The sequence below is a fragment of the Sarcophilus harrisii genome, chromosome 3 (assembly GCF_902635505.1).
Source record: "Sarcophilus harrisii chromosome 3, mSarHar1.11, whole genome shotgun sequence".
In the NCBI taxonomy this organism is placed as follows: domain Eukaryota; kingdom Metazoa; phylum Chordata; class Mammalia; order Dasyuromorphia; family Dasyuridae; genus Sarcophilus; species Sarcophilus harrisii.
Window position 1 is genome coordinate 121,775,614 of NC_045428.1, and position 21,648 is coordinate 121,797,261.

General features: G+C 32.2%; 1 protein-coding gene across 6 annotated transcripts in view; it reads right to left on the minus strand.

Moving 5' to 3' along the window:
* The window catches only part of RBM26 (RNA binding motif protein 26), a 103,283-nt gene that overhangs the window by 53,886 nt on the left and 27,749 nt on the right, over window positions 1-21,648 (minus strand). For 4 of the 6 annotated variants that reach the window (XM_031958541.1, XM_031958542.1, XM_031958540.1 and 1 more), the window contains 6 exons: window positions 20,893-21,153; window positions 19,443-19,682; window positions 14,019-14,159; window positions 13,104-13,259; window positions 2,220-2,331; window positions 908-1,067 (listed from right to left, as the gene is read on the minus strand). In XM_031958541.1, the coding sequence (XP_031814401.1) occupies window positions 908-1,067; window positions 2,220-2,331; window positions 13,104-13,259; window positions 14,019-14,159; window positions 19,443-19,682; window positions 20,893-21,153 (1,070 nt within the window). The remainder of the gene's footprint in view (window positions 1-907; window positions 1,068-2,219; window positions 2,332-13,103; window positions 13,260-14,018; window positions 14,160-19,442; window positions 19,683-20,892; window positions 21,154-21,648) is intronic. The other 2 variants (XM_031958545.1, XM_031958544.1) reach the window with 1 other exon arrangement.

Consider the following 21,648-nt stretch of genomic DNA (forward strand, 5'->3'; position numbering starts at 1 on the left):
ATTAGTTCAGAGCCTGAGCTGAATAGAAGAAAGAGAAAATGTCAGACTGTATGTATCTGAGAAAATTGCTATGTTTTCCATGGTCTCAAGCTAAAAAAGTTGAAACATAAGTCACTATTTTCAAGACCAATATATAATATGGTGTTTACACAATAAAAGACTGTAATCTCCAGAGAAAAAAATTACAGTTGATTCAAAGGAGAGAAGAGGTACAAATCATTATCAAAACACTTTCACTTTCAAGAAATAGAATACAAGACTTAATCAAAGACAAGTTATGTTCAAAAAAAACATTTCCTGGTTTGATCCAAGATACTCAACACTAAGAGAACCATCCCATACACCACCCTCCTCATTTCTAACTAGTAATGCTTCTAGACCTCTCTACTCTGACAAGTCAGCTTTTGCCTCATCTTGCCCATTCAATGACATATTACAGTGAGTTCCCAACTCTCTTACCCACTCCACCATCCTTTTTCAACTCTTTATGTTCTGTACCTCTGTGAGAATGTAAGCTCTTGGAACTGTCCTTTGTTTCTATTTCTTTCCCTAATGCTAAGCATTGTTCTAGATTATATAGTAAGTACTAAATAAAATCTCTGTTGGTCTACCTACTAATTGATCCATGTATGGAAGTGATTAACAAAATCAAGGGGAAAAAAAACACCTTTAAACAATTGAGAATGACATCTACAAAATGTCCTAAAGAAAGCTTCAATAAAGGCTAGATAAATGCACTATGGACGATTTAATGAATAGGGTTAAGAATAACATAGGAAGAAAAAGAATGGAAAGATGGTAATCTGCACTAATGGAAACTACCAGTATCAATGAGATTACAGTGCTATCAGCACAAATAAGTTGAGAATGACAGCTAAAGATTATGAAATTTCTTTATAATTCTTACCTGTAAGTTGACCAAAGTTCCAAATCGGCTGAAATGTTCATTAAGTTTGCTGATATTATTCAATTCTGGAGGAACTTTCCTGAGTTCAAGTTTGGTATTTTCATTTCCAAACTGAACCTTCTTCTGAAAACCTGGGCTATTTGTTCTATTAAAGTTTGGCCTATAACAAAATATAAAGTTACTTTATGTGCAAAATAAAGAGACTTTTCTACCCAATATAGGTGTTAACAACACTGTTCATGGAAAGCCACAAAGGAAAAAGATTTTTCTCCAATACTGTGTTTTTGTCCTAGCCTTGGATCACTTATACTGCCTTCCTTGGTATTCTATTTATCCCACCCCCTCATGCTAACAGATCTATTATCTTCAAATTTCAATTCCCTTCTTGTGTCTCATATGAATATTACCAAAATGACAGCGCTATGAAATATCTGGAAAGATTTGGCTAGCTCACTTCCAAAAATCTATTCAGCAACAAAATTCTCACACACCATACATAATGACTTGTCCAGCCTTGTTCTAACTTTTACTTTCTCTCATCCAGCAAAGCCTTAAACCTTGAGTGAAGCTAAGCTCTCAAAGGCATCATGAATACATATTCACAACAACTTTATTTTCAACAGCCAGATTAACTCCACTCAAAGATCTCAAAAAATGACATATTAGAATGGAGATGGGGAACATAAGATTTATATCAGCATTATGACTACTAGGCCAAAGTTATTAATATGGCTTACATATCTTTTGTCCTAGGTTCCAAAGGAGTTTTTTATACTCTGATATCAACTACATTTTAAAAAAAAAAAAAAAAGCAAAAAAAAAAAAACACAAAGAAAACCCCAAAAGAACAGCAAAAAACAAAATGGGGAAAAGGTGAAATTTAGGGAAAAGGCCTCTGAAGCCTTCTAACTTGATGCTCCATGGATTTATTGCCAATAAAATACTTATCCCTAAACTCACCCTGGAAATCTCACCAAAAGGCTATAGACACAAATAATAACAAAATAGCTTAAAGGATTTAAGATCTTAAAGTACTAATAGTGCCATAGTTCAAGTACAGTATGACTCAAACAGACTTTTATGGACTAATCTGAGAAATTTACAACCATTTATAACACTTTTATACAAGTAAAAATGCATTTAGAGTTCTAAACATATAACACATTGAAAAAATACTCTAGAGATTAGATGATTATATAATCTAAAGGGCTTCATTAAAAAAAAAAAAAAAGTTGTACCTTTATATAAACATTTTAACAGTCTGAAAGTAAAGAAAAAGTAGTATTTCTCAATGTTACCCCCATCAGCTTACTTGTCAAACCAAGTCTTCTTAGCAGGAACTCCAGGTTCCCCTGATCCAATAGTTCTTTTTCTTGACTCTGAATCAACCACTATCCTCATACTGCTTTTATTAGGAGGCTTTTCTGTGGGGAGAGAGTCAGTATCAACTGGCATTTCTTTACCTTATCATTAATCCATCTATTTAAATTCAAATTAAATATGAATAGTCCAAGAACAAGCAAAAGCAAAAGAAAGGTAAATAAATAAGTGGATCTTAAAACTGGAATTTCTTTAGTTCAAAGTAATGAACTATCCCTTAGATTTCCACCACAATTTGCTAATTTGCAATGCAGAAAGTAAATCTCATAGACATATATCCATAGTATCAAGAAGTTCCCAAACTTTTCCCTCTTTGGATTAATTCTTTAGGGGAAAATGGCCCAATGAGCTATGTCATTGTTTACTTTTATTACAACCAAAGTGGGGAGAAATTATTTTAAAACAATTTACTATCACATAATCCACTATAATTCAACCTAAATGTTTTTGTGTGACTAGCACTTAGAATTCAATGAACAATTAAGACAAACTTGAAAATACATTACTCTTTGAGAATGAGTGATCAATCTAATAGACCTTTTCTTGATTTAAAAGTTATTTATTTATATTGTTAAAAAAATCTTTCACAATATAACCATTTGTGGATTAAGGAGAAAACTCAGGCTATACTCCCAAAAAGTTCACGGAAATAGAAAAAAGAACAAAAGTGTTATAGATATACATTTATCAGCTTCCTATAGTCAATGAGTTTATGTTAATTCAAATATTATTTCCTTTATCACAAGTTACATTATTTGCAGTTTTAATCCATATACCACATAAACACCATGTGACTAAAAACCTTCCTTGTTTGAGAAAACTAAGATAGGAAATGAAAGAAATGGCTGTTTTGAAATAACAATCACTAGAAACAATAATCTCTCGATACATATAACTGACCAAGAATTCAGATTTCTTTACAGTATAGCTTGAACAAATATTTTTTGGTTTTGCAAAGCTTAACAATTTTATAGAAATAGGGTATTTTACATAAAGAATAACAAAACATCTTTAGTTTAAGTTACTGATCAAAGTATATAACAATTTTCAGAGGAAAAAATTAAGCCATTTCTAGTCATGAAAAAACATTCTATATCAGTATTGATTAGAGAATACAAATTGAAACAACTGAGGTACCACTTCACACCTCTCAGATTGGCTAAGATAATAAATGTTGGAAAACTGGAATACTAATACATTGTTAATGGAATCATAAACTGATCCAACCATTCTAGAGAACAATTTGGAACTATGCATATCCTTTAATCTAGTAGTTATCTCTACTGGTTCTGTATCCCAAAGAGATGATAAAAAAGGTGCAAAATTTTGTGCAAAAATTTTTGTAGTAGCAAGGAACTGGAAAGTAAGTGGATGGATGCCCCTCAGTTGGGGAATGGCTGTGTAAGTGCATGAATATAATGCACTATTATTGTTCTACAAGAAATGAAGAGCAAGCTGATAAAAAAAACTTAAATGATTGAACTGATGATATCTGAAGTGAGTAGAACCAAGAGAACATTGCATACAGCAACAAGATTATGTGATGAACAAATGTGTTGAACTTGGCTCTTTTTCAACAATGAGATGACCTGTGATGAAAAGAATCATTTGATTGAGAGAGAACTATGCAGACTGAAAGTGTAACAAAGCATAGTATTTTCACACCTTTTGTTGTGTTTACTTTTTTTTCTTTCTTGTGTTTTTCCCCCTTTTAATCTGAATTTTCTTGCGAAATATGAAAATATGTTTAGAAGAACTGCCCATGTTTAACTTATATTGGATTGCTTGCTCTCTAGGAAAGAAGGGAGAATAAGGAAGGAGAAAATATGCAACCCAAGGTTTTGCAAAGGTAAATGTTGAAAACTACCTTTGCATATATTTGGAAAAATAAAAGGCCATTATAAAAAAATAAGTAAAAGTTTAATTTATAATATAGTAAAACATTACAAAGCAAAACTGTCTTAGATGTTTTTAAATGGATATATTTAACATTTTCTAAAACATTTTTATGAAATTTTCTAGGATAGAGACGTCCTCAAAGGAGTGATATATACATTTCATAATCTATACTGAATTACTACTACGTTTTTATAATAACAAAGTAATGATAGTTACTTAAAGAAAAACCAAATGATAATTATAGAAAGAAAGAAAAACCCAAAGAGATGTTCAGAGATAAAATAAAGCAAGGTCAGGAATTGGGGAGAAGGATATTAAACAAAGAAAAACTATTTTACCTATATTTTCTTTTTTCTTTTGCAAGACAATAAGGGTTAAGTGATTTGTCAAGGACCACACAGTTAAGTGTTAAGTGTCTGAGGCTGAATTTGAACTCATATCCTCCTGACTCCAGGAACTACTTTGCTGTTCCTTGCTTATATTTTCTGATTACTTTTAGGAGAATACGACACTTTATTAAGTTACACCGAACTCAATTATTTCTTATATATTTCCAAGAAGTAGAATTGAAGAAAACACATTCACCAAATATTGTCAATACTAACCCAAGTCATGTCTAATCAATTTATTATCAACAAGATTTTTAAAAGTAACCCATGGTATAACTGAATATGAGGTTGGTAGCAAAAATTTTTGCAATAAAAAGTATCTGAACACAATGGCCTATTTATTAATAATCAATACAAAATCAAGCACATAATGAATTTGAAATGTTTTTGGTAGTAATCATCCATGATGTTATCGCATGACCTCACTGCAACCTTGATAGTAATCAACAACCCCTTTTGGTCTGATTTTTCTTGCACATGACAAATGTGGAACTATGTTTAAAAGAATTGTACATATTTAACCAATTTCAGATTACATGCTGTTTTGGGAAAGAGATAAAGGAAAGAGGGTTATCTACATGTATTGGGAAAAATAAAATAGTATTGAGGAACATAAGATAACGAAAAGCTAATAATAGTAACAATAATAATGGCGAGGCCTTTCTCGAGTCTTTGTGCTTCCTAAACAAAATTTTATGTTGTTTAGTTGTTTCAGTCATGCCTGCCAATTCATTCTCCAACTGGCATATTTTCTTAGCAAAAATAACATAAAGGTTTGCCATTTCCATCTTTCCAGGTTATTTTACAGATATAGTACTGAGGCAAATAGGGTTGGGTGACTTGCCTAGGGTAACATAGATATAATTAAGTGTCTGAGGTCAGATTTGAACCCAAAAGAAGAGTCTTCCTGACCCCAGGACCAGCACTCTCTATCCACTGTGCTGCCTACCTGAACAAATTAACTTTGTTCTACATAGTCTTATAATGCAACCCTTGGGGTAACTTTCAGCAACCTTTCTATCAGTTTTTGTCTCTGCATTTTCAACACTTGGGACTGGGTCTGGACATGCCCAGTCTTAAACAAATGTTTGGTAAATGACTTATTTGGGCACTCCTCTGAGAAAAAAGGATTTTAAATTTAAAATCTAAAGCTAATTAGCCCCAATTTATTGAAATTTTGTGGATTAAAAACAGATTAAGAACTCTTGCTTATAAAGGCAATTTTCCTTTAAAGTACTGAAGGTATTCTAAGGTTGTTATTAAATCTTATAATGAGTCTTTCCTAACTGAATAAAAAGTAGAAGCTTTGCTTAATATCTTTTAAATTTAACATAATCAGATTAAAATTTCAAAATTTACAAAGGTAGGCGAACTGTATCTTTTAATAATTAAAATCTGAATAAATCTGATCTTAAAGACATTGAAATTCTGTAAAATATGAATATACTTACTATAAAATCTTCTGTCACTAAAAAGATAATTTTATAGCACTAGAATTTTTTTTTTACTTATTCTTTGGCATGCTATTATATAATATGTAAAAAAAGAAGGAAAAAAAAAGACTTGAAATGTCATATTACTGTCAAAACTAATTTTTATAAAGAATGTGAAACCCAAGTCTATCACAGAATTTCTGTAATTGCAATCTATAAACATCAGTTCCCTTCAGATTTTTTAACTGACTATATATTTAGTCATATAAACCATGCTATATATTTAATTAGTCTAATTGAGGATATTTAGAGTTATATTTGAGAAGTCTAAGAACCCTGTCTTAGAAAGGGTTCTAAATATATCTTTTCTAACACATTTAGAGCCTCCATATTCCAAGGAAAATGGTGACAAGTAATACTAGCTTTGGCTCAGCATTCTTATCTACCTTAAGTATATCTAAATATAGTATATTATAATCTACAATAGTCCATAATTAACCATTAAATGGTAGCTATCCTATTAAATTGATGAGGTACAATTTTTGTTTAAATTCTGAAAATAGTGACAACTTTTACTAAATGCTATTTGTCTATTAATCCCTTTGTCCTGGCATGCTCTCACACATTTCCTCATGTTACAAAAAATGTGGCATGCACACTGGTTTTGATCAGAGGACCCAGACTCAAATGCCACTTGTGTTTACTATTTTTGTGACAGTGAGTAAGTCCCTATAATGAAATAAACCTAAGTTTCTTCATTTGTAAAATTAAAAAGATTGGGTTAGCTGGCCTCTCCCATAAGATCTATGATCCTATATGGCAGCAAAAAAAGGCAGGGCAAATAGCTACGAACTAATACCCAATAGCTACTTCTTCAGAGATCTCTAGGGAATTGGATGTATAACTCCAGGTACAGCTACGATCTTATTCTTCTTATAAAATATAAAGCCATTTTCCAGATTAGGACAAAAGTCCATTGTATGAGAATTCCTCAAGTTTCCAAATTATACACATTTAGATCTTAAAAGTAAAGCAGACATTTATCAAGTATTTTTATAGATGTGTCATCCATATTTCTTTTCACCTATGATATACCAAGAAGCTCCAAAAAGAATGTAGGTAAAAGTAATTCCCACTTAAATAATAATGTAAGGTTTATAAAGTACTTACTTTCCTTAATACAATCCTAAAAAGCAGTTACACAAGTACTCAAATGAGAAAACTAAGGCTTAGAAAGGTTAAGTAACAGAAGTGGAAAGTGATGGGGTCATAATTTGAATTAAAAATGAAGTGTGCTAGATTTAGAGTCAGGGAACCTGGATTCAGTTTTTACTACTTATGTGACTTTGAATAAGTTACTTCCTTTCTGGGTTCCCTGGTCTGTTAAATTAAGGGACTGTCCTTATGTCCTCCAAGGACTCCTCTAGAGTTCCTGTGCACAAAGCTATTGTTCTTTTCCCTCTACATGATGTTTTTATATAACAACAATTATATATCATGGGTAGAAGACACATCTTTAAGTAATCTGATTAAAATGACTTGACAGTATGAACTAAAAGATTCAGAGGCAGAGGAGATAACTCTTGGGAGATTTGTAGGGCTTTGTAAAATTATCCTTTTTATGAACTTCAGTTCCGAATTCCACTGCTCTGGTATGATTTATATACTCAAATGAGATTCCCAAGAAAATTCCTACTTTATTTCTCGAGTGAGTAGTTTTTAACTGACAGAAATGAACTCTTCTTAATGGCTACAAGTAAATAATCCCAAAATTCCAAATCATTACAAAGAAATAAAAAGGCTTTCTTTTCTATTCTCCTTAAACCTTCTCCCTCTCATCATTCAGATAATCAATGTAGTGAAATAATAAGGCATTATGATAGTCCTTTTACTTTATTTTTCTGCTCAGGATTCTCAGGGGATGAAAAAAAAAAAAAATCAAGACTAGCTTATCTTCAAAGCAACTGATGTTATGTTTTCTCTCCACAATGAACTTTATCATCTCCAAAAAAGTCATGCTGTATTAAAACCAAGCTGTATTTCTCTCATTTTTAAAAAATCTTTTATGTACTTATTTTATTTCCATTATAGGTCATTATGTACAATTCTTATCTTAAACATTAAAATATAAGCTCTCTTTTCCCCAAAATTCTAGCACAATGATATAGACAGATAGATAGATAGATATGCAGCTATTCCATAAATGCTTGCTAAATTGAATTTTATTTCTCTTCGTAGAGTCTCTCTAATATATTATCTGACACTGTTTAACAGCCTCTCAGCATATAATTCATGTTGTCTTGTCATAAGAATTCACTCTATTGATGAAAAATAAATCAGAACTGTTTGATTTTAATGAGGTGACATAATAGTAAAAAAAAAAGCCAATTCAAATTTGACTAGTCCTACTATACTCTTCCCTTATCAGACAGATGATATACACAATGTTGGTTCTAGGCACCACAATTTTAGAAAGAATGACAAACATAATACACAGTAAACCAGGAGAACGAAAGGACTAGAAACCAAAAAGACAACAAATGAAATATACCTTTGCATTCAGGTCCCATACCTAATATGAGTCATTATGAAATTGACCAGCATCTACTTTTTTTCTATTTCTTTGCTAATACAAAAAGTACTGTTTATAAGCATAGACCTCCTTCGAGGTAAAACATAAGCCTAAAAGTTCAATCTCTTGATCAAAGAGTATTAGTGACTTAAGAGTAATTCCAAATTTTTTCCTGTATTTGTTGAATATTCATAGCTTCACCAAGACTGTATTAATATGCATTTTTTCAAAATCTCTACCAATTTGGCAAGTATGTTTGTTTCTTTATTTATTACTTCAAGCACTTTTTACTGTGATTTAATAGTTTTTCAATTCTTTTGAGAACTTGTCTTCATAATCTACTAATTCATAAATCAAAGAGATATGATACAAGTTGTTGCACATGGGTGTAATAAAATATTATTATGTACTAAAATAAATATAAATATGAAAAAATACAGAGAAACAAGAAAAGATTCATAGAAATAGACACAAAGTAAGCAGAACTAGGAAAATATGTAGGATGGTTATAAATGGAATTAAATGGATTATAAAGGAATAAACAAAAATTAAATTGGATGCCACTAAATTATAATGACTGAGTGTGATTCCAATAAAAAGATAATGAGAAGGTAAAACCCCTCTCATTCTTTGAGTTGGGGAAATATGTACTACATAGCACACAGACAACTTCTGGCTTTGCAAAACCAATTCTGTATCCTCTTTTTGTTACATTTGTAACAATCTAGGAGGGGTGGGAAAAGAATACATTGAGAAATTATGTAATTTTTAACAAGGTTATCTTTAAAAATTAATTTTTAAAAATTAAATTAAAAAATCAAAAATATAAAGGATAAGACAGCATATTTTAAAGAATCTCTGGTATTGACAAGGAATGAAACTTGCTCTACTTGACCCTACAGGGCAAAACTAGGAATCATGGTCCAAAATTATAGAAGAATCAGATTTGAACTCAATATAAAGAAAACCTTGTTTATATTACAGCTTTACAAAATAATGAAATGAACTTCTTGTAACCAAAATATCAAAAATAAGCTAACTTTCCCATTATCAGAAGACTTCAAATGTGAGCTAGATAATTATTTCAACCAGGTTCTTATGAAAAGGATTCTTGTTAAAGGCAGATCAGACTAGATAACTAACTGGGGAGATCTCTTCCAACTCAGACTCTGGGATAGTATCTAAAGCTCTTCAGGAATACGTGTAAAAAGAATGTGGAGTACTCCACTCTTCTCAGTCCTTCTCGCTTACCATTCAGTGCCACAATGACACTGTAAGGAGCTATAAGAAATATAGTATAAGTATTTTCTATTTAATATTTTTATATCATATACATATGATATATTATTATATACCAAATACGTATCATTTATTTATATTTTATATTTAGTATAAATACTTCCTGAAGTATGTCAGTAGCTAGCTATTAATTCCTAATTTACATATTACTTTAAATTGACACCAAAACTTAATACTTCAAAAGTAAAAGCATTCAGAATTCTTTTTTAATTAGTTTTAAGGGAATGAACATATACTACAATTTAACAATTTGTAGTTTATTACAAACTACACAATTATTACACTAATAATTCTATAATTGTAACGAGAATCCTAGCTGTAATGCAATATCTTTCACAGAATACTCCATGTAAAGAATTATGTTACTATAAACATTTAGTGAATGTGAACCATATTGACAGCGTGGTATAGCAGTAAAAGAGAGAACTTTGTAGCCAAAAAGATATCGGGTTAAAATACTTTCCCCCAGGTCTTTATGACCAAAGCAGAACTAGAGATCATTACTGACCACAAAATAGAAAATTTTGATTATACCAAACTGAAAAGTTTTTGTACAAACAAATCTAATGCAGACAAGATTAGAAGGGAAGCAATAAACTGGGAAAATATTTTTACAGTCAAAGGTTCTGATAAAGGCCTCATTTCCAAAATATATAGAGAATTAACTCTAATTTATAAAAAATCAAGCCATTCTCCAATTGAAAAATGGTCAAAGGATATGAACAGACAATTCTCAGATGAAGAAATTGAAACTATTTCTAGTCATATGAAAAGATGCTCCAAGTCATTATTAATCAGAGAAATGCAAATTAAGACAACTCTAAGATACCACTACACACCTGTCAGATTGGCTAAAATGACAGGAAAAAATAATGATGATTGTTGGAGGGATGTGGGAAAACTGGGACATTGATTCATTGTTGGTGGAGTTGTGAACGAATCCAACCATTTTGGAGAGTAGTTTGGAACTATGCTCAAAAAGTTATCAAACTGTGCATACCCTTTGATCCAGCAGTGTTACTACTGGGATTATATCCCAAAGAGATTATAAAGAAGGGAAAGGGACCTGTATGTGCACGAATGTTTGTGGCGCCCTTTTTGTAGTGGCTAGAAACTGGAAACTGAATGGATGTCCATCAGTTGGAGAATGGCTGAATAAATTGTGGTATATGAAAATTATGGAATATTACTGTTCTGTAAGAAATGACCAACAGGATGATTTCAGAAAGGCCTGGAGAGACTTACACGAACTGATGCTGAGTGAAATGAGCAGGACCAGGAGATCATTATATACTTCAACAACAATACTAGATGATGACCAGTTCTGATGGATCAGGCCATCCTCAGCAACAAGATCAACCAAATCATTTCTAATGGAGCAGTAATGAACTGAACCAGCTATACCCAGAAAAAGAACTCTGGGGGATGACTAAAAACCATTACATTGAATTCCCAATCCCTATATTTATGCACACCTGCATTTTTGATTTCCTTCACAAGCTAATTGTACAATAATTCAGAGTCTGATTCTTTTTGTACAGCAAAATAATGTTTTGGTCATGTATACTTATTATGTATCTAAGTTATATTTTAATATATTTAACATCTACTGGTCATCCTGCCATTTAGGGGGGGGGGGGGGTAAGAGGTGAAAAATTGGAACAAGAGGTTTGGCAATTGTTAATGCTGTAAAGTTACACATGTATATATCCTGTAAATAAAAGGCTATTAAATTTAAAAAAAAAAAAAAAAAAAAAAAAAATACTTTCCCCCAACACATACTATACATATTACTATGTCTTTTGCCCAACCAGTATGCACTTGGTGATTCTTGAGAAGTATATTCATATGTCCATGATCAATAATCTTAAAGAGTTTCTACAACAAAAATACTCTACCCTAATTAAGTCACTGGTTAAGGCTGAACTAAAAGGGAATAAGGAACTGTGGTATATGGAGGGAAGAATCACCCCGTATCCAAAGTATAAGACATATCAACATCATGTATAAAAAACCTATGAGATATATGTCAAACACAAATTTTCTACATCAAAAATGCATTATAAACAGGAAAAAGGGGGGAAAAACTTTTAAAGATGAACAATAAAGAAGAGAAATGAGTATATTTAACTAGTTTTAGTTCCCCATGCAGCATAAAAAAGCCAAATCACATAAATTATATGATTTCCTATTTTCTCAAAGAGTTTATATTTGAATTAAAATAAATATGTATACGTACATTTTTTGAATGTTCATAGCCATATGATGCTACTGAAAAGTTCAGAACAAAGCTGAATAAACAATCAAGGAATTAATATCCAAGACATTAGAAAATTGAGCAAACTATTCTCTCTTGACATACATACATATTATATATGTAAATAGACATATATATATGTGTGTGTGTGTGTATGTATGTATAAAAATAATTACTATAATTATCATTATTATTACTTATTTAGTGTCAGATGCATTTTTATTCCTCTCCAATATGAAAAAGTGATTTATCTGGTTATGTGGAATAAGAAAGATATTACACTTCAAGAGATAACTTAAGAAAATTATGATACAAGTGTATATAAGAGGCATTTTCTGATTAGGGAAAAAAGGATGAAACTTTTCAACATTTTCCCTTATAATTGTGATTCTTTATTTCTTTAACTGTGTAAATGTTAGGTTTTACCTTCTGGTAATTCCCATCTCTTCCAAGAAACAGAATAAAGCACAGAGTGTTACCTCCTAAAATAGAAACTACTTCTAATTGAATATAAAAATAAAAAGTAAAATATAATTAATTAAAGGTAAAAAAATAAACTTAAAAATACTTAAAAGAGATGTTTGTCCAAGATGTTCCATTATAATCTTAAGGGAGAAAATCCTAACAGAAGATAAACATGATTCACAGAAAGTTAAAGGAAAACGCCAAAAAAAGATACGTAGTCTAAAAAAATTAAACAGTGTCTGAAAGCAGAAAATTTTAACTAAAAAGTAATGAATTCACTCAATATTTACTATTCTGTGGGATCAAAAAAGAAGGATGTACAGCAACAACATAGCCACCAATTCATTCTGATCCTTCACAACTGATGAAAGAAACATGCTTCTTTCACAAATAACTGGCTATGGCACAAAGTTCCGTGGTTGACCCAAGACCTGCAACTGACAAATAGTCCTTTCATCTCTGATGGTGGGAAGATGAAAAGAACAAACTTAAGTCACAATACCTCTGGGTGGCAGATCCATATCTCCTGAAGTAAGTCCTATCAAATTAGGCCTTTGGGCATGCACTCTGTGTCTATACATAGGTCTGGAAGTGTTTGTTATGCTTGGGGCTTCAGGATTATAGCCATCTGTGTCATATGTATCTGGTAATACAAAAACTGTAATTAAACAACAATTATAAAACTCTACTTTGAAATATTTTGTCATATAGTTAACATAAAATACTAAATAAAATGTTAACTGAAAAGATCTAAAAAATAATTTACATATCATTAGTATCAAAACAGCCACTATCACAATAAAAAAACTTATATGACAATTTAGATTTACAAATGTTATCTCAGTTTATTTTCACAACAATCCTAGGAAACAGATATTATATTCCCACTTTACAGGTAAGAAAACTCAGGCAAACAAAGAAGTTACGTGACTTAACTAGGATCACATAGCTACTAAGTGTGTCAGGCCAAATTTAAAATCCAATCTTCCTGACTCCAAGTCCAACATTCCATCCTACATTCTACTTAGCAGAGTATGTATATATGTACACGTGTGTATTCCCCCAAGAGTTCTTAGAAGTGACAATTTTTATACTGCCCTATGAAATTTTACCAAGAAAAATGTTCCAGATATAACAAACAGTACAAAAATGAATGATTGCAATTCTATACCTCATCATCCATGATGACAGACACCTTTGCCAAGTCTTTTAACCTTTCTAGGGTTTAGGTTACTTTACTGTTAGTAAAAAGACTAACTAGACAGTCCTCTAGCTGTAAAAATAGTATAGTGTACAATATTAATTGTTATCCTGTACAAATAACTTTGACTTTCCACATGTGGAATAGATAATAGCTAAGTTTTTTCATCCTAAATTCTATGACTGAACTCATAATCTTAATAATTCCATACTGCACCTGCTGTGAAGAGAGAGGGTGGTGCAGGTGGAGGCTGGTGATGAATACCCGTTGTTACTACAGTAGGAACAGAACTGGTTGCAGAATTTGGAGGAGCATCCATGCCAGATGGCTGCAAAGGAGGAAGTGGAGGTGGTGGCCCTATGAAAGTTAATAAAATATATCAACTGAAAGTAAATAAATTAAATATAGTCTAATCAAAATATTTCCTCTGGTCATGTCATTGTTCTGATATGACCTATAACATTACAAACAAGATGAAATTATTCTTTGACACATGGCAAAGATGAGTTCTTTGCTAAGAAATGAATATGTGTCTAGAGAATTCTAGACTTCATCATAAGGGCTTTAAATTGAGAAAGGAAAAAAAAAAACTATCCATAAATAAGGCAAGCCACTTGGCAAACATTAACAGCTACGACAAAAACAAGGAGCAGAGTTGTCAATTCAAAAGAAACAATATCCAAATAGAGGAACGATAACGCAAGTCAAAGTCTCATGTCACTAAACCAATTCACCACATAGGACTAAGAATAAGAACTAGAACAACAGAATTTGAAATTTTAAAGCAATGGAGTATTCTCGTTATAGAGACTTTGATGGGCTCAAAACAACAGACATTTATGTTTTGTAATCTGCCAAAACTTTGCCATAAATCATCTCACTTGAGTCTAATAATCTTAAGAGTAAGATGAACGCAACACCCAATTAAAACAGGACGACAGATAGTAGTATAATCAATCAAAAAATATTTACTAAACACCTCCAATGCACCTGGCACTGCTCAAAACAATGAGGATACAAAAGCAACAATGAAATAGTATCTGGCTGTAAGGACCTTATGTTCTATCTGGAAACAACACAGATACAAACAAGGATATACAAAATGAATACAAGTTAAATGGAGTGTAACACAAGAAAACTAGCAACTAACTAAAGAGTAAGGGGCAGAGGAAATCAGGTGGTATTTGATTTTGAAATTAACAATGGATTCTAAAACAGAGATAAAATAGTAGAACATTCCAGATGTGGGGAAATGACAGTGTAAAAATTGCATCTAAAGCTAATCTGTACCTTTCCAGCTTTTGGTTAACAAATACTGAAATCAGTATAAATGGCAAAGGATGCCACACACCAAGCCATCTTTTGGCTAAAATTTAACAAGTACTAGTGATATTTTAAAGTTGGAAAAGCTGGCAGCAGTCAGAATGTAAAGGATTTCAACCCAGAGAAACCTATATTTAATCATATAAGTGATAGGAAGCCACTAAAGTTTGATGAACAGGGAGCTGTTATTAGATCTATACTTTCAGAAAATCAAGCTGACAACTTTGGGAGGAGAGACAGAGGGCTCGAAGAGAATTGAGTCAGGAAGACCAAGTGCCACGGAACTAGTCCAAAAAATGAGGTGAAGATGCCTGCCTAGGTAAATAGAATAAATGAAAAAGAATTTAAGTTCTAATAATGTGCACTGCACTTACTAAGCAACAGAGAAACAAATGCAATCCCTCTTTCTCAGAGACTTAATAAGGGAAAGTTAACACATATAATAATGGGAAGTTTAAGTCAGATGAAAAAGTCCCAAGTTTCTTAAAGTACACTGGCACTCTGCAGGTAGTAATGCAATCTTCTTTAATGTCTTTTCAACAGATAAAATATATATTTCAAATGTTCAATCACTTGATTCTGCACCAAGGGCTTTTTTTTTTTTTTTTTTTTTTTTTTTTTTGAGGTATCTAGCAGTTTTGACTTGTCAGGAGATAAAGGCTGTAACTACTGCTGAAATAGCTGTTAATTCCTAACTCCACAAAGGTATGTAAATAGAAAAATATGGCTGCAGCAGTAAAGTGCAAACAGAGATAGGAGGCAGCAACTGGTGATAGTGTGTGTCAGAAGGAACAGCAGAACCCAACTCCACCAGATTTCCTTTCAATGACAAGTTCAGTCCTGTGCTGTCTCTGCTAGATTTTAAAGGGAAGTGGAGGTAGAGGTGATGGCCCTGGTTTAAAAAGCCTGGTACAAATTGTACCTCTGTACTGTATATTCCTCAGGAAGCTTTACTATATATTCTAAGCCAATTTGCCTGCCCTATCACTGGTACCTGAAATTGACAGTAGTAGAGATGATAACAAACCCCTTTTTTAACATGTTATACTTACAGTTTATAAGCTGGATTGGTGGTTTGGAAGGGAATACTATTACTAGCATTCTTGGACCTAAACTATCCATTGGTGGCTGGAGGTGATAGTACTCCCTACAAATATACTTCCTTTCAAAGGTAGCTATAGAGACCAAGCTAAAAGCACAATCACAATTGAAGGCATGGCTATTAGGACTCTTGGGCTAAGGTCCTTAATGTGTCTCCACCAAGGTATGAGAGAATGACACAGTAGAGGTCAGGGAGAAGAGAAGAGAGAGAGAAGGTAGGATTGCTTATACATGCTGTCTCGTCTCCTAGGTTGAAAACCTTATGAGTAGAAAGAAGAGAATGGCTATAAACAATACTGTAAAATTAGAAGAAAATATTAGGTAACTGATTAGACATGCAAAGTGAGGGAAATTGAGGAATTGAAGATAATACCAAAATTGTGAACCTGAGTAATTTTAATAATTGTAGTGCCTTCGAGAAAAATGGGAGAAATTTGGAAAAGAAACAGATTTTAGAAAAGAGATAATATGAAAAGTTTAGGACATAATGAATTTCAAATGCCTAAGAATAGAGAGAACACAAAAAAGTGACAAGCGAATAACATTACATGTCAAAAAAAATTGAACACCTTTGGGAAATCTGCAAATCTAAGGAATGCATGACTGAATGGATGTAAATAAGGAATGATTTAAGAAAAAACATTGAATCTGTATTGTGCAGGGAAGTGCTTATAAACAACACGACCCATGATATCAGACAAAATTAAAATAGATTTAATCAAAAGAGAAATAGGAAAATTACTCTGTCAGCCATCAATATTTTAGATTATGTAAAAAAAAAAAAAAAGATTATGTAAAATAACCAGGCAGCATAAGGTTGGAATATGACTGTGGTGTGGAAAATGATGAGCTGTTAATATGTAAAGACTTGTACCTATGAAGGAAGATGCTATCCATCTTTGAAGAGAGAACAAGTGAAAATAAGCATAATACAGACTTATATATGTGTATTATTAGATATCCATGTGTGTGTATGTATGATGTGTGTGTGTGTGTGTGTGCGCACATGCACATGTGTATCTCCATGTGTTATCTCCACACTTAATTGCAATCTGGAGAAGAGGAGGGAAAAAATAAAGTACAAGTGCAGCAGACAACAAAAGAAAACCTAAAGGGCAACAAAGAAAAGATGGACAGCTCTTATTTATATTTTATAGGCTTTCTTGAAATGTAAACTTATTTGCTTTATATTTTGAATCCTCTCTTGTGAGTAGAGAGACAAAGTTCTGCTATACAATGGCACTATTTTTTTTCTTTTCTTATTTTGTATTTAAGATTAAAATAAAAACAAAATAAAGTGTTGCACAATTAGCTGCCAAAAAATTAAAAAATAAACAGTCAAAAAAGGTGAAATGTACAATAAGTTCTAGAGACAAATCAACAGGAAGACAAAAAGACAAGACAATATATTTGAATTTTTTCATTAGTTGCCAAAATTGGAGATCTAGTTCTGTTAAAATAAAAACATACATTTCTAATGTGAAATTAAGATGGAAAGACATGAAACTGACTGGCCTAAAGTTACTAAGCCAGTAAGTGTTAAGAAATGGGATTTAAACCCAAAAGTCTTTCCTGACTTCAATCTCAAGTCTTCCCACTATGAAACATGGTCTCAGCAAAAAGCTAAGTATCTGATAAATTTTTTGATAGATACTCAGGTTTGATTCTAATCAATTAAAAAGGAATAGGGAAGTGAAGTAAAAATAACAATCATAGGAGAGAGTGGTAATGTTATTTCAGAAGAAAGGGTGGCTCTCAAAAACAAAATCGAGTACAAGGAAATTTCATGAAGAAAAGTAAGACCAAGGGGTTGAAAAGGAAATATAAAAAGTAATTCATACTTTTTATAAAGATATGCAAAAAAGTCATATGACCTAATAAATTCATTTTTAACAGTATATTCTTAAAGTGCCATTAAAAAAAAAAAAAAAACACTCTTTTCAAAATTTGGTGCCTCCATCAGGATTCTTTATCCATTCATTCACATATTCTGTGGTTGTGAATGGATAAAGAATCCTGATGGAGGCACCAAGAAGGAATACCTAAAAAGTTCTATTATCTAAAATTAGTAGAAATGCAAAGAGTTCTTAAGCAAGTTTATTTAAGACTTGGTAATAAGATTATAATTTGTTTTTTAAAAGACCTGAATAGAAAAGGAAGGCAAAGCAGCTGAGGATACTACAAAAGCATAACATGCTAAAGAAAGCTAAATTCCATTAGGAGTTAGGAGCTTCCCAAAATGCTAAGAAAACCAAAAAAACTGCTAAGGAAGGAAGATCATGTAAAAAGAAATATCAAGTACCTAAAGAGTTATCATATGCAAAAATGGATCAGAATTCTGCTAGACCTCAGAAGACAAGATCAGAGGAAGTAAAAAGAAGGTAGATTTCAATTCCACATAAAGAAAAAACTTATCCAAAGTTTCTCATAGAAGTCATGAAGGATTAACATGAAGGGAGATACAAAACATAGGTCTTAGTTATACTAGATGATCTTTGCATTCCCTTACAACTCTAGAATTCCATGATGATCAGAATATTCTATTACAAAATAAAAACATCTTTTATGAAACTGGTTGGCTCTTTCAGGAGTAAAATGCAAGATAATCAGAAAAACAAGTAGTCCCCAGGTTTGATAGCACAAACTACAGTTTTTTCAACACTCATCTGAACAATTAATTATCTTATTCAATGCCCTCAATCGGGTGCCACAAATAATTTTACCCTTATTTATATCTTTCTGGAAAATGTGTCTAATATCTGAATTCTTCATAAAGAAAATTTTTTAAAATTCATTTTCCCTAGAAAAGAAGTGACATGACTAATCTGAAACTGAGATTAAATATTTTCACCAAAAAAAAAAAAATAAAATAAAATCCAGAAGAATAGAAAATAGGGTTATGAAGATAAAATAAGGCCAAATGATCCCACTAAGGGAATAGAAAACCTATCATATCACATCCCAGGTATTTTAGCTTTCCTTCCTAATTTCCCTAAAATTGAGTAGTATTGTGTTTTCTTCAAAATTTCCTTAGGTTCAAAACATTAAATATCAGTTTTAATAAAAGTAAAAAAGTCAATTAGCAAAAGGAGCTTATTTTACAAACCAAAGTACATAACAAAGTACATAAAGGCATTTCATAGCTATCTCTAGATATGGCTATATAAGAGTATATAGAGATATAAACACACATAAATTTTACACACATTTATTTACCTGTGACAGGAGGAAGGCTAGGTGGTAATGGACCTGGAGGTGGCACAGGAGGTCTAAGATTCACAGGTGGAGGTGTCAGAATTGGTGGAGGTGGGGGAAGTCCAGGAGGGGGTGGTCCTTCAACAACAGGGGGTTGTGCTGGGAATGGCAGCATGCCAGGAAGGTTTACATCTTCTACAACTACAGGGTCACTTCCATGATCAAAAGGGCACATATCTCCTCTCATACAGAAACCCTTTTCTGAGAAAGAAAAAAAGAAAAAAGAAAAAAAGCCTTATTAATTGAGCCATAAGAAAATGTAAATAAAGAACATCTGTAATTTTGAAACCATTTGCAAAAATTTATGTGAATTAACATATTAGAAGTGTTCTAAAAATGTGTTCTGCATGGGTGTTTTGTGGGGTTTTTTTTTTTTTACTTTAATTGGGGAAGTGTAAACAATCATTTCAAACAGTAACATTACTCTAATGCTTCTTAATGATAAAAGCCCAATCAATTGTTTTATATAGATTACTAAGAAAAAAAAATCTCAAGACAAGTATTTACACATGTAAATATAAATAAGGCAGACTAACTAGCACATATTAGTTCCAATGCAAGCACAGTATCTAATTTAAAAAATCAAACATTCATTTTCTGGCAGAGCTTAGCATTTCTTCCACTAAAGCCCTTTTTCAATAGCTAATTATCATGTAAGAATGACCCTAGGTTGTCAAAGGCTAAGCCACTGGAGCAAGAGCTCTAGCAGAATCCTTACAAAGATAGAAAGGCTTCAAAAAGAGGCCCAATAGCATAATGTCATTTGAGGACCAGACTAGCTAAGAAACATTACTAAAAGGTTGACCACTAGGTGATTAATTTACTCAGCCCCAGCAGCTCATGAAACTCTCTACACTAAGGCATAAAGGGGTGCCATCTGCGTAGGTGGAGGGAGTACCCACATTGATGAAATAACAGATCTTTTGAAGTACTGAAGTTTGGCATTCACAGTAAAATCTTCCTCCAAAGCTCCCTGTTCATCTACCTTCTCATCTCTTTTCTTATACATAGGAGACACTCAAATGTCTAGGTCCAATATGTGTATATTATTTCCCGTTTCCTAAGAGGTTTTTCCCTGTTAATTAAAAAATGTTTTAGTAGCAGTTCCTTTGAAAAAAAGCACATTCATAGGAATTTACTGTGGTTTGGGGGGAAAAAGCAGCATTATTTTTAAGATAAATGGTACTTAAAAAATTGACATTCAATTATTTGCTTCAATAGAAGGGGGAAAAGACAAAAGTGAAGAAGCATTTAACTAAGAGGGACAACATTATTTTGGGTTAATAAAGAGGAATTTCACCAACACTAATTTCAACTATTCCCACTATCAGCAACATGTATCTGAATTAGATATGTATAACGTATTATGTCATGTAGAATGTACTTAGCACACAAAAGCTGAAAGACTTACCATCATAATCTCGGCAACGTTTCTTTGGCATTGGAGGTCTTACATAAGAGTTATGGTCCACCTGGTCTTCATGAAATTCAGACCAGCTTTCTGTAGTGTTATTACCATGATGAGTAGGAGCAATAACAGTAATAGTACTGCTCAAAGTAGGAACAGGATAGTGGCCGGATGAAATGTTAGTTACAGAAGAAACTGGAGTATAGTTGTTTTCTAATGGATCTGTTCTATCCAGGTCATATTTTGGTTTTCCCAGATCTCTTTCTACAAGAAAACATTTTTTTCAAAAATATATTATAGTAATAGGTGCTTTAGGAAAAAATGTCCTTTTTCAAAATCAATATTATGCATCTGATATGATATAAATACTAAACAAAAATTTAAAACCTCATACATGTCATTCTCTTCTCTTTCCGCAACCTCCTCTTAAACTTTCTAAAGCTTCTTAACCACATCTTACCCATATTTCAGACTAATCATTTATGTTAAACAGGATGAAAGTAGATAGAGTAATACTTGATTTCACTGGAGTGAGAGACAAGACAAAGTCCCAATATGGAAACTCCTTTCATCAATGCAAATCAAATAGTCTTTGACTTTTACATTGTCTTAGAGAACTGTTTGAGTTACTAACAAACAAGTAAATGATTTATCCACGGTAAAACAATTAGTAAGAGTTAAAAAAAAAAAGGGGGGAGGGGGCGCTAGGTGGCTCAGTGGATAGAGCACCAGCCCTGAAGTCAGGAGGACCTGAGTTCA